Source organism: Artemia sp. Qi Xiang Cuo, chromosome 14 (assembly GCF_049724085.1).
Source record: "Artemia sp. Qi Xiang Cuo chromosome 14, ASM4972408v1, whole genome shotgun sequence".
Classification (NCBI taxonomy): domain Eukaryota; kingdom Metazoa; phylum Arthropoda; class Branchiopoda; order Anostraca; family Artemiidae; genus Artemia; species Artemia sp. Qi Xiang Cuo.
In genome coordinates this window covers 68,932,602-68,947,529 of record NC_142807.1, presented here as the reverse complement: position 1 = coordinate 68,947,529, position 14,928 = coordinate 68,932,602, and the positions used below count along the sequence as shown (strand labels likewise).

At 36.0% G+C, this 14,928-nt stretch overlaps 1 protein-coding gene across 1 annotated transcript in view; it reads right to left on the bottom strand.

Moving 5' to 3' along the window:
* LOC148944796 (pancreatic lipase-related protein 2-like) overlaps window positions 1-14,928 on the bottom strand; it is a 147,053-nt gene that overhangs the window by 21,097 nt on the left and 111,028 nt on the right. The window contains exons 9-10 of the mRNA XM_089100809.1: window positions 13,413-13,539; window positions 6,480-6,683 (exon numbers count right to left, since the gene is read on the bottom strand). Coding sequence (XP_088956935.1) covers window positions 6,480-6,683; window positions 13,413-13,539 — 331 coding nt within the window. The remainder of the gene's footprint in view (window positions 1-6,479; window positions 6,684-13,412; window positions 13,540-14,928) is intronic.

Here is a 14,928-nt window from a genome sequence, read left to right as displayed (position 1 = left end):
CATTTTGTGTTAAAAATTTTAATTTCAAGTCATCCACACGGGTTTTTCGCTAGCAACTCGCCCCCCACTATAACTACGCTAAGACATCCTTCTGCCAATCAACCCATCTCCCCCTAAACACTTTTCCGCCATTTCTTGTTAAAATATTTTATTTCAAGTCATCCACACGGGGTTTTCGCTAGCAACTCGCCCCCCACTATAACTACGCTAAGACCTCCATCTGCCACTCACCCCATCTCCCCCAAAACACTTTTCAGCCCTTTCTTGTTAAAGTATTTTATTTAAAGTCATCCACAAAGGTTTTTCACTAGCAACTCGCCCCCCACTATAACTACGTTAAGACATATTTCTGCGCTAGCAACTCGGCCCCTACTATCACACTATAAGTACACTAAGACATCCTTCTTCCAATCAAAACATCTCTCCCAAAACACTTGTCAGTCATTTTGTGTTAAAAAAATTCATTTAAAGTCATCCACACGGGTTTTTCACTAGCCACTCGCCCCCAACTATAACTACGCTAAGACATCCTTCTGCCAATCAACCCCCCCCCCCAAACACTTTTCAGCCCTTTCTTGTTTAAATTTTTTATTTAAAGTCATCCAAACGGGTTTTTCGGTATAAACTTGCCCCCCACTATAACTAAGTTAACACATGCTGCAGTTAACCAACCCATCTTCCCCAAAAACGTTTTCAGTCATTTCTTGTTAAAAATATTCATTTCAATTCATCCACAAGAGGTTTTCGCTAGAAAATCGCCCCCCCCCCCTCTCACACTATAACTATGCTAAGACATCCTTCTGCCAATCAACCCATCTCCCCCAAAACACTTTTCAGCCGTTTCTTGTTAAAAATTTGTTTTTCAAGTCATCCACTTGGGTTTTTCTCTAGAATTTCGGCCCACAGTACATCTCTATAAGTACTCTATGACACCCCGCCCCCATCACCCCATCACTTATGTACTTTACAAAACGCATTAAATAACTAAAGCTATCCGTTACTAAAATTCTTTTTTTGCCATCTACGTCTCTCTTATTGTCAACTTTTTAGTATAGTATAACATTAAATTCGATTTTAAATTCACAACACAGCTCAAACACCACTTGTGTATTATACAGTATACATCGAAGAAGTAAAGCTAGGTCAAGTCATAAGACCACCCCTTTTTTTTCTCCACCTTCATACGATCCAATTCGCGAATGTTATCTAGCTCTATTTTTTTCCCCTATTATCCAATTAATATCGTTCATATAGTCCAATTCACAAATGCTATCTACCGACACATTCATATCAAACTATTCTTGGCTAAAGGCAATTGTCCCAAAAAAAAATCAGAAACCGCTCTTGATAGCACATACTTAAAAAAAATGGAACAGTGGATAACGCATGGGTGATAGACAGCTTTTCCTACATAATCATTCCTAAATACGCAATTTGACAATCTCTAGTTTTCCATTTAAAAAAAAAAAACTATACTCTCAAATCATGTTGAACCACTTAATAGGATGCCAGCTTTTTTTAAATTTGCATGTGAAGCTACGCCGCACATTCTTGTACAGTTGATATCAATAACAAAAACCTAGTCTGGTTGTCTTATACAACCATGACCATACTATCAAAACATGTTGGACCAATTTATAGGTTGCCAGATTTTTAAAATGTCCACGTGTAACCACACTGTATATTCTTGTAGGCGTGAAACTGTACTGTTATATTCCTGTGAAATTTCTTGTGCAATTGATATCAATAGCAAAAAAATAACCAGTCTGGTTGTGTTATATCTCGACTATAGTTTCAAAACATGTTTGACCACTTTATAGGTTTGCTCACTTTTTGCAATGTGCTAGTCAAACTGCACTGCCTCAGGCGTAGGTTTGAAACCTTATTCACTATCATGATGAACAATGTTGCTAAAAACGTGTTTTTTTTATCACTTTGCTTGGAAAGAAGCCAAGGAAGTACAGGTGTGAGGGGATACTCACTCTGTTTGAAAAGGTGTAGAGCATTAAGCAAATAGTATGGTCCTATGGCGGTACGCAAATAGCATGGTCCTATTGCGGTCGTAGAATAGCATGGGAATTTCTAGTGCGGTCGTAGAAGCATAAGTTAGCAATCTACTATTGCCACCCTTTGTATTCGAATTTATTTATGGGGAAGTCATTATATTCTTAATGAATATTAAAATGACTTAAAGCGGATCTTATTTGTGATTAATTAAAAAAACCTTTTTTACAAAATAAGTTTCTCAAAGAAAAGTAAAGAACTCTAATAAAACAAAAATGAGCAAAAATAAAATCAAATAATCTACCAAGCGTGAAACTACCACAAATCAGCATTGATAAATAAATGAAACCCAAAACGAACAGAAATTACAATAAATAACCGAGTCAAACTCAAAACGAGCAGAAATTAACATGAGTAGGGCTCAAAACCCCTATGTTTTTCCAAGGCCAGAACATAATTTGCACTTTACTAAGAAAATATAAATGTTTTTACTTTTAAAACTTTAATAAATCAAATAATATTTTTGATTACTAAATATCAGTATATACATATTAAACTGACAATGCACATTCATTTTTATTTTTTTCAGTAAAGTGCAAATTATATTCTGGCCTTGGGAAGGCATAGGGGTTTTGAGCTCTACTCAGCGCCTCGCTCTTTACGCTAATTTTTTTTTTGTTTAAAAAACGATCAGAAATTAAATAAAAAAACAAGTTTTTTAAACTGAAAGTAAGGAGCGACATTCAAAATAAACCCGAAAATAAATTATTCATTATATTATATGGACGGGCCCATTCTCACCGCCTGAATCTTTACGGTAAGTTTAACTCTATATAACAAATTTGTTTTTAATAAAAAAAAAAACTTTTTTCTTAAAGAGCGAAGCGTTGAGGAGGGGACAGCCCCTTTCATATACGGAATAATTTCTGTTCGTTTTAAGTTTTAATGTCGCTCCTTACTTTCAGTTAAAAAAAACTTAGTTTTTTTTAACGTTTAGAGTTTTAACGTTACTCCTTACTTTCAGTTTTAAAAACGTGGTTTTTATATTTGATTTCTGATTGTTTTTCAAATAATGCCGGCAAATCTGGCTAACCCTCCATGAAAAATTTCCTCCTCTCACGAGAAACACCTCCGTGGAAAGTTCCTTCCGCTTAAAATACACCCCCCCCCCGTAATTCCCTCTGGACAATTCCATCATCACTTAAAATTCCCCTCCCCCCTCCGTAAAGTTGTTTGCGGGCATTTCATCCTGAAAAATTCTGCTTAGTAAGACTTTAATTTCTAATCGTTTTTCTGATCACCCCGGAAATCCCTCCTTCCGTGGAATTTGTCTCCCGTAAATCCAAACCTAGTGAGAATTACCCCCGGACAACTGCTGCGAAACATCTTCACATGCGAAATTGAGTTGGCAAAGAGAAAGAAGACAAACAAAAGAATTTCGTATTGAATTTCTGTCAAATTCCCTCAGTGTAAAATGTCCCCTGGAAAGTTTACCCCCGGAAATTTCTATCCCCACAGAAAATTAGCCCGATGATAACCCACCTCGAGCATAATATTCCCCTCTCCCCGAAAAATGTCTGTATACTCCCCAATAACAAATAGTATACGTAAACAATGGGCGAATTTTGTAACTTAAATACCTATCCTCACGGACTGAGGGGGGCAGGTTATCTCCAAAAGCATGATTTTTGGATCTTTTAACTATGGTGAACAAAATACTTTCCTCAAAATTTCAATCAGACAATTTTGGGGAAAAGGGGCATAGGAGAGGGGCTAGTCCCCCTCCAATCTTTTTTGGTCACCTAAAAAGGGTACTTGAACTTTCAATCTCCATTCGAATTACCCCACTCCTGATGTCTTAGGATCATTGTTTTGAATGATCACCCCTGGATATTTATATTTAGAATCAGCATAATAATCTAATTCTTTTGATATATCTATTGATATCAAAATTCCGTTTTTTAGAGTTTCGGTTACTATTGAGCCTCGTCACTCTTTACTTACATTTAGCTACTGCGAACTGTTTGATTGCAGTTTTGAAGTACTAGCATAAACATTTCAAATATACTTTTCTAGCTTGTTTCAGTTTTTCGTTGAATTGGCCTTACAGTCAGAATTAGTTTTGTACTGTAAATATTTTGATTGGCTGGAAGCTTTTTCATTTTCTGTAATCCGTCTCTTAGAATCGACTCCCCAAACCTGAATATTTGCATTATAAATAATAAATAGAGAATCAAGCTCAGAAACAGTTTTTTTTTCTTTTTATTTGGAAACGCACGTTTTATGATAATAATCGAACGCAATCAGTTTTTCGCAAAAAATAACTCTCAGGATAATAATTAAATTCAGAGCCATATTTTTCGTTTTTGAGTAAAATACCATTCATGTTATAAAGCATTCTTTTTTATATATAAATAATTTTTTTGTTGAAACATACACTCCAGGGACCATAATTGGTTTCAGAAGTTCTTTTTTGGGACGGGGTATACCTTTTAAGATCACAATCGAGCTGGGACCATTTTTTTTTAAATTGTCTAGGAGAACGACAATTGAGCTCAGATTGTTTTTTTTTTTTTGGATACGTGCGTTGGATGTCTGAACCATCTATGCATTCTTATGCTATTTGAAAAAAAATACGTTTTCTAAAGAGTTAAAGAGGTTTTAAGAGGTTAAAGAGTTAAAACGTACAGGGATTAGGAGGTACAGTTGGGGGGGGGGGGGCTGCCGCCCCCAAACCCCCTGCTTTTGCAGCCTCTTTTGTTAAGGTTTTTATTTTGGGAGTCTACCACCCCCCTCAATCCCTGCTTTTTCCCTTGCAAAGAAATGCTTTGCAACACGAACGAAGTCTGATTGAATTTTTTACCGTAAGAACATCTTATTGCATCTCTTTGATTAGAAACAGTACTGAGCCTATTTGCTGGATTTTTTACAGGAGATTTTTTCCTAACCGATAACAAGCTATAATGTGATGAACTTGGTGCGACCAACTGATTGCCGGATACAGTAATTAAAAAATCTTAAAAAAAGTGGCTGCAAACGGGGGGGGTTTGGGGGTGGCAGCCCCCCCCCCCCCCAACTGTACCTCCTAATCCCTGTACGTTTTAAGGTTCAATAGTCTAGCTCAGTCTCTTTAACTCTTTAGGAAACATATTTTTTTCAAATAATTTCTGCACCTTTTTGTACAGTTTATTACTTATTATTGCTTGACTAACTGTTAGCTGATCGTGTCAGGAGTTAAAGATGGGGGGCTGCCGCCCCCCAAACCCCCCCCCTACAGTCATTGGACTGATCTCATTGTACAGAAGTGCTGCCGAATTAAATGAACAAAAATTAAGCAACAATCCTAAAATGCTTTATTTTTACACTATTAAAACCTTTTTTAATTTTCATCAGACGAGACGTATGGTTTTACGTATGGACTTACGTAATTAAAATCTCTTGACATTCATCAGCGAATGACGTAGTTCCGAGACGAATGTCGATGCAAGCTCTTGGCGGCATTCGTCTAACATGGGCTCTTATGGGAAAAAAAGAGGTTTTTCGTAAATATAAATTCGGGGGATAATTTTTTTCGGTCTGAAAATATCAAAAGGCCCTAACAGGTCGAATTCCGCTTCGAATGAGTCCTCATTCACCCGGATCCATTGCCAACTGTGGCCTGTAGGCGTGGCTAACAAAAAAAAATTGATGAACCTTAAGTGGCTATATTTGGTTTTTGGGAAACAGGGAAGGAGTGATTGGATTGATCTGAAATTCTGAAGATAAGCTCCCAGGCTCTAGGAAAGATCATCCTCGAAATTTCAGCCAAATCGTGCAACGTTAAAGGGGGGCTGTGGCGGGAGGGTCGAAAATACCGGCCCACTTTCCCCCATGAAGATAAATTCGGAGGGGGGTGAAATTTTGCATGTTTCTTAGTTTCAGCTTAGGCTACAAAATGCGATCACCGCCGTTTCTCTGCGGCCAAAATTCTAAATTTTGGTTGATTCTTCCCGTATAAAATTGTCTTAAGAATTAAGTATTTTCTATTACTCACTTTGTACATTTTTTGGAATTGCATTTCTTCCAGTATTCAGTAAAGAGCCTATAATTAGTTGGGGTTTAAAAGCAGTTTTATGTTATGTTTTTGTTTCTATCTGAACGGTTATAGTTTTAACGCAGCAATTTACCAATGAATTTAGGTCCTAACCTACTGTTTTACAGGACTACACGTTTGACCTTGGAAAATTTTTCCTCGCAGAGAAAACGTTTCAGAATAATAATCAAGCTGTTAAACTTTTTTTCTGGCAGTAATTTAACATTTAGGTCTTTTTTTGCAGGACCATACGTTTGAAGGGTGACTATTGACCCTAGAAACGTTCTTTTGTAAAAGTTCACCGATTTGGACAATAATCGAGCTAAAAAACATCTTTGGTAGAACCATGGGTTTCCGGCAGATAATTAACCATCGAAAACATTATTTTAGCCCAGAAACTTACCTTTCAGGATAATAATCAAGCTCGGAAACAGTGACACTTTCTATAAAAAGCTCCTTGTTGCAAAAAAGCGTACAAATAGTTCCAGGTTTAAAAAAGTCGGCGTCATAATTCCAGTAAACCTCAACTCTTTGAATTTTACCAACATCAATCGTGGAAGTTACCAAAAACGTCCGAGTATCAGTATGATAAAATTTTTCACTTCCGCTGAAAAAAAAAATATCAAAATGAAGTTAGGAAACTTTTTTTAAACCAATAGGACACAGTCGAATTTACGCAAGGAAAATATGTTATTTAAACTACCGTTTCAATCGAGTTTTTCACTGAAAACCCTTAAGACATGGTTTCTCAACCCTTTAAGTATTGCAATTCCCCCTTAAAGTAGGTCAAAAGTGAAGTAATCTGTATCTCGTCTCTTTTATATTAAATGAGCATCTAATTTTAGAAAGAAGCTTTAGCAGAGAAAGAGATAAGTTAGCCGGCTCTGCAATGTGTGTCCACGGGTTTTATTGATGCCTCAACCCTGCTTAGGCCTCATAATTCCTTTCCTTTTTAGTTTACTATTAAAAGCATTCGGTTTTTTTAGTAGGTCCTAGTAAAGAATTAACCTCATTGTCAACACTTTTACCCAAACTGCTTTAAAATAACTCACATATATGACATAATACGTATGTTACACGTAATATTTTCATCATCCTTTATATGAAGATGCAGTTTTGAAAAAAATTGGAATTTATTTTGAATTGGATGTTTCGGTAGGTACAAAAAGCACGCAGATATAGCAATTTACTTTGAATGGGCCTTAAAAATCTCTTTAGGGTATTTCAGCACCCCCTAGCAGTGAAAAAAAAAATGGAAAGAATAAGAAAGGGAAACATGTCACTGCCTCCCATGTGACATAGTTATTTTCCTTGTTGGTCAAGATGGGGACTGCAATACTCCTATTTGAGATCCAAATGTTGCAGTTTTCATTCCGATCCGACAGTATTTTTGTGGGGTTTCAGGATTTTTTTTTTTTTTTTGGAAAATCCCATAAACCGGTTTCGTAACGACCCTTGTTCATCAAGAGTAATCAAAAAAGTGTTACCTTTCCTGAATCAGGCTCAAATGGTGATCCTTCCGAACTTGACATTTTTTTTTTTTTTAAAAACGCGTTTTAATTTCCGATTACTATGAGCTAGAGTTTGTTCCTTACTAAGTTATCCCTAAGAAGGCAACCGTAAGGCCATATCCAGGGAATAGGGGTTTTAAGCCCCCCTTCCCCGAAATGTTTGCCCGACTCGTAAAAACGCAACAAAAATGAATATAAACACACTTTTGATGCGTTTTCCCGAGCTTTTTTGTAAACCCCTACCCCACGAAACAAAAACATGGATACGACCCTGGGCAACCGTGAAAGCAATTTGATCCTATATATTTGTTTTACCAGTAGAATCTATTTTTGTCATTATTTAGTGACTTGTATATGCTTTTTCTTTGCCTATATTAGTTAATGAATAAAGCGTTGTCTTTTCTGACCAACTGCAATTCCACTGGGGTCGCGATGTTATGACTTATAGCTAGAGATGATAAGTAAAAAAAGCTGCTTATAAGTTGCCTACTGAATATATTTCTTTTACATAATTGAAAATTATGTATATTCTAAATGTATAATTTACATAGTTTGGTAAATCTTTTTCTCTTTGGTTCATACTTAAGGTTTTTACATAAATTAAGGCTGTGTTTAGGTCATTTCAGCAACTCGTGTTCTTCTCTTATTTTGGTCTAAAAGTGGATGAAAAGGTATTAAAATTGTATTGCTGCCAAATTGGATGTATTGCTCTCTTTTCCCCAAATCATGCAAATACTTTTCAACTTCTCGACACAGTCCATTTTTAATTGAATATTAATTAAACTCGCAGATTAGATTAGATTTTAGATTAGATTAACTTATTACAAAAACGACCTAGTTAAACATGATCCATAGCTAACCGCCCATGGGAAGACATAAATGCACTGGCGCTGGGCCGCTCCGCTTTGAAGACCTCCGCTTGACCGCCCTCAGTGCAGAATAAAACAAGAATATCGATAAAAATCCTATTTTAATCAACGAGCCCTTCAGTCAGTAAAAAAAAGGAAAAAATATTAAAAATTTTTAGGAAAATGTTCTTGCACTGAATCACAAAAATGTAAAGGTCAACAATAATTTTGGTTATTTTTTATATGAAGATGGAAAGGAAAGGGTACATTCAAAGGTACTCTGGAGCCCCTCCCTTTCCATTGCAGTCCTATCTATTCTTTTAATTTTTGTCAAAAATAGAAAATATAAGAGAAATAAAAAAGTAGGATTTAAGAAGTTATTCGATTCAATGTTTAGATCTTTACAAATTTCCCTACAACATTTAGATCTTTGCAATTTTCTCTTGTATCTAACATTTTTGGCACGGTATAAACTTTTTATAACGTGCCCAGGCTGGGGGGAATGTTCACACCGATATTGCAAAAACTGGTGTGGACTTTTTTTTTAGCAATGATGCGTTAACGGAAGCAAAGAAAATATTGTGGAATTTTGCAAACTGTACGAATCGTCCAAGTGATCGACAGAAAGCTGCAGATAACTTTCTGGACATGCTTAAAATTCTTGAAAAATGTGATGAACAGCAAATACCACTACCACGTTCCGTGCTATACGAGCCTGACGAAGTACCAGTTGTCGCAGGGGAATCAATTGCTACGCTTACTCGTAAAGTTAATGAAGTATGTGTCAAAATTGATAGTTACGTCCTGTAGAAGTGCAAAACCGCAAAGCGCGTTACCTTCTTTGTCTCAAGCCCCCACACAGTCATCCAAACCCTCTATTTTCATTATATCAAAGAAATCACCTAAAGAGCTGAACGACTCTAAAGGACCGCAAAACTTTAATTGATAACTTGTGCGGTGACTCGAAGTTGGCGATAACTGAGCTTAGACCGGAAAAAGATACTTGGCACCTCGTCGTATCAATCTAAGGACTAATCGCTAAGACTACAATTTAAGTTAAGTCGAGAAGACTTATTAGCTGCCATTTCCTCGTCAGTGATAATCGAGTATGAGCGAATCCTCACCGAGAAGCTCATTCCTCTCCCTCGTCGCTGCTACAACTGCCAAGCTTACGGACACATTGCCGAGCACTGTAAGGCTTTTACTGGCTGTTAGCGCTGTGCGCAGACTGGACATTCGAAAAGCTGGAAATACCCTGTAAAAAAAACGATGTGCGCTGTGCAACCGGGCTGACCATCTTTGTTACAGCAGCAAGTGTCCTGTCGCATAGAAACTTATGAATCCCCCAAAATGGACACTGATTTACGCGTTACATCATGGAATATTAATGGAGGCGTCTAAGCGAAATTACCCATAATCCAAACTCTATGTGACACAAACGACGTTCTCTGCATACAAGAGCACCTTCTCATTGCCGACAGTCTATGTTTGTTGAACCCAAAGTTTCATTTATATCCATAACTCTGTCAGTGCCTCTTCTCTGGACTTTTTCGTGCGTTCCCCGAATTAAAACCAGACTCCGGATCCTCGCTTATCTCCATTTTCAAAATCTCAGACCATATGCCTATCAGTAATATATTCCCTGTTCAACTTATTACACCGAGTGATCAAAGTCCAGACAATCATAGTAAATAGCATGACACCACTGACTGGGCTTAAGCATATATTTTTACGTTCCGGGCTGTTGTTGCTTGTATTTTGAAAAGATCAAAGTGCCGTTTCATCTACTTTCCCAAAAAAAACCTATTAACCTTTGCAGAGAAACAAACCTTGCTGAAAATTAACTGTGCTGAGATCATTCACGCTCTACGCGCTGCCAAGCCTGCTAGTGTACCCATACGAAGAGTACTTTTACAGGGTTAGTCTTGGAACTGAGAAGCATGGTTGGTCAGGTAACCCTGACCTCTTTGATTCTTTTGCTAAATCGAAATTCTGTTTTCGTGTCTGGAAGGTATACAACGGCAAGGTCTGGTAAATGAAATTCGTCTGAAAACAAAGCGACGTTTCGTGAAAGTACTTAGGCAACACCTGGCTAAATCAGTAGCTGAACTATCAAGTAAAACCAGAACTAATCCTAATTTCGTGCCGAAATTTAGAAAAATTCTTGATTTCTGCGGAAACTTCGGCATAAATCAGGTAGAGATTCGGTAAAATTTAAGAAGATCGTCCCTCCTCCCCCCAATAAAATGAGCCTTGGGACACCCCTGGTTACTAGTGGTATGGTTACTTGAAAAGTGAGTTTTCCAAGCCTGATTCATCATTGTCAAATCAATATGAAAGAGAGCTTGATGGTTGCTTAGGTCAATCAATTGATGAGATCAGTTTTATTGTTACTTGATCTGCGGTTACTGAGTGCATTTCTAAGCTACAAAAGAAAACTTTGCGTAATGTTGATGGCTTCTGTGCAAAGCATCTAAGATGTGGGTCCCTCTTCTGATTGAGCATCTGTCCTTAATCTTCAAGATGGTATTTTGTTGAGGTATAGTTCCTGATTTGTTCAGTACTGGAGTAATAACCCGGCATTAAGAAGTGGAAAGCCCTCGGACTAATGTTCTTCTTTTATGCCAATTGCGGTGCCACCGGTTTTGTGCAAAGTTTTTGAGTTAATAACTATTGACGAGATATCTGATAACTGTTATGCACCGGACAACCAATTCGGCTTCACGAAAGGAGTAGACCACGACCATGCTCACCATTTGATTGCTAATTTACTTCTAAATGCTCATGAACATAATGAGGTATTATATTTTGCTGGGTTAGACGTATCTAGAGCTTTCTACACGGGTGTACATCTGCATATTTTATTAACTGCTTATAAGTGTGAAGTTAATATTTCTGTCATCCAATCGATACGTGATATTTATAAAAAGCTAAATGCCAAAGTTAAGGTCACGATCTCACCTGGTATGGTGGAACTTGCTCCTTCAATTCCAATAAAAAAAAGGGTATTAGACAGGGCGCTGTAACTTCCCCGCCCCAGTTTAATAATACTGTCATTGTGCCACAATAGAATGTTTAAACCACATGTATATTTAAAGGTATTGATATTTCACTAGCTAACAATGCGGATGACATCCTTGATATTAGTAGAACAGCCTTTGGAATTGGGGAAAATTTTTGAATTCTCGATAGGGAGCATAAACGTATTGGTCTTCGATTTAATGAGAGTAAGACAGAGATTCTGGTGTTCAGATTCAGATTGCCCGAAAAATGTTCAGTTAGGTGAACATGCTATTAAAGCACAAGATACACTGACGTATCTTGGTGTACCGATTGGGTCAAACCTTAGCGCCACGCGTCCACTTCTGAAAGATTTTTTTTATTGCCAGAAAATCTAGAAGTGCGTATGGTTTTACTAGTTGCGTTAAAGTTTAAATTTAACCGTCGTATTTTAGCTAGCGTTTACAATGCATTTGCTGTTCCGCATCTGCTCACACTTGCCCCATTTTGGTTTCTTCTTACTGCTTCAGATATTAAGGATATACGGAGGTGTTTCTACAAGTATGCAAAACATTTGCTACGACTGCCTCTCTGGACTAACAACAGCTCCCTATCCTCGCGGTATGGAGTTGCTAGTCCAGTGCCCGCGGTGCTGAAAAGAAATGAGATATATTGGAGGCAGATTATCGGTGAAAGCACCTCTGAAATTGTCCTTCGTTGATAATGCATTTGTTCTTACATACGACTGCCTTTATTTGATTTGTTTTTTTCTTGTCAGCTCTTCTTTGTTTTGGTTTTGTTCGTATTTGTCAGAATTTATTTGTTTCTTTATTACTCCCTCAGTGTTGTATTTTACATTTATGATGGGCAATGCTGTACATATATATATATATATATATATATATATATATATATATATATATATATATATATATATATATTATATATATATATATATATATATATATATATATATATATATATATATATATATATATATATATATATATATATATATATATATATATATATATATATATATATATATATATATATATATATATATATATATATATATATATATATATATATATATATATATATATATATATATATATATATATATATATATATATATATATATATATATATATATATATATATATATATATATGCTCTTTCTTCATTTTAGCAGTGCAATTACATTCAGTTTCAAACTTTGGCATTGCGTTTTCATGAAGAAACATTTATTTCTAATATTAATCTTTTCTTTTAGGTCTCTTAGAAGAAAGCCTCAATAAGATCATCACTGACAAAGTTATTGTTCCAACATAAGGATATGGGGTTTGATTCTCATATAGTGGCTTAAAACTGCGAAGATACCGATTTTAATTGTATTTTAATTTCATCAGGTTCTTCGATTATTAGAAGTTTAATAAGGTCCTTAATATTTCAAATTAATAACCGTGAGTTGCCAAACCGCTTTTCAAATATTAGATTTTCTTTCAGAAAGATACCCCCTTACCCCTCCTGATGCCAAAACATGCTTATCAATTTACAATTTATCTCATGGTGAAAACATCTCCAAAAAGGAGATTTTTATTCGCTGGAAGGGAGTGGGAGATGAGAGAAGGGTCAAGAGATAAAACTCATAAATACTAAAAATACCCATAAAATAGTAACTGTCAGAAGTTCTAATGAGGGTATTCAAACGTTTTAGTGTATTCAAAAATATCATCCTCCTTCTGCCTATCTTGTAATATAAAACTTCAGATTGGTTCCTGCTGAGGGCATATTTTCCACTGACAAAAGGGGAATATTTTTTTCTTTGGTTTTTCTTTCTTTGTCATAAAAAGATGCAAACTCTTTCTCTCTCTCTTTCTCTCTCTCTCTCTCCCTCTCTCTCTCTCCCTCTCTCTCTATCTGGCATTAAGAAAAAATCCACCCTTTTAGAAGCAGAGATAATGAAATATTTACCCAGGGGTAAGGTTAATGTCTCTGATTTGGTTGTATGTTCCAAAAATTGATATTTTGAGCTTTCCATATACCCATTCTTCTGCGTCATCGGGTCTCGTTAATTTCATGCTGATATGGTAATGACGCTCTGTAAGGAAAGTACCATAAGAATATTAACTACGAAAGCTGGGATATCTGGGGATAACCGTATCTTGGTTTGAAAAAAGTTGTACCAAAGTTTATGAGCTAAATAAATTTTCCACTTTCAATTCCTAATGAACTTTGTTTGTTGCACGTAGTTTTAAATTAGATCGCTTTAATTTAGCAATAATTGTCTATGCATCTGTGTATTTGTGTATTTTTTTTCTCGAAAACAGCTCCATATTTTTTCGGAAAATTAGTATCCTGAGATTTTTCGTCCTAAAACACGATCCATATAGGTCAGAAGTTCGAGAAAATTCGTTAAGAGCCTTAATTTAGGAGAAAAAATTCAAATGAATGACGTCATACTATGAACACATTCAAAAAGGATACATACGTCATACTGGCCTCAGTTGTGGTTGTATCTTTCAAGTCTCTATAATAAAGGGAAAACTACACAAAAAATAAATGATTGACAAGAAAAATCATATGAGTGACGTCATATTTATTAGCATATTTCAAGAGAATCAATTAGATTAGAAATACACAGTTGCTCGTTTAAAGGGAGTAGTTTAAAGAGAGTAGATATATATTCGTTATTCTTTTGTTTAAGTGATGAGGCTTCAAATAAGCAATAACAATCAAATTAAGAAAGCCTGGCGTGAATTATATTCCTCCTTCCTCTTAATGCATCAAAGAATTATCTATTTTACAAGATTTGTTTTCTTCTGGATAGATAAATAAATTGTATTTCATACAAATATAAACAACACAAATAATTAAATAAAGCCAACAGGGAGCTGAACTCGAAAGGAACTCGTTGTCATTTTCACTGTTGCTTCTGTTATAGCCGTATATTCCATTTACAATTCGATGCATTTGTTGTGATACTGGTTGTCAAATGTCATCTAGCCATAGATCTCCCTTGCGCTTCATTTTCATGCCTCATAGATAGATAGATAGATATATCATAGGCAGCGCAATAGCGCTGCCTAAGTAAAGAACAATGTTGGCAAAATGTATTATTTATTTTTCTTCCATACCAGGGCTTTTCGTATCGAAGGAGTTGTCGTAGAAACTTCAAAAAGGGCTCATTCGATTGGAAATTGGAATTGCTAGTGCCCTTTATAATAGTCAATAGTGATTGGAAGGCAACTAACACCCCTTCCACGTCCATCATTTCCCAAAACACATCCAATTGAAATTTTGAGATAACCATTTTGTTCAACGTAGTTGATTTCCACATAGAAATTATGTTTTTGGGGAGGAAAATCCCCCCACAACCTTCAGGGCGAGGGTTGTAAATTATGCCCTGGGGCATATAAGATTTTTATAGAAAGCATTGTCATAGAAACTTCAAAAAAAGGCTCATTCGATTGCAAATTCAAAGGGATAG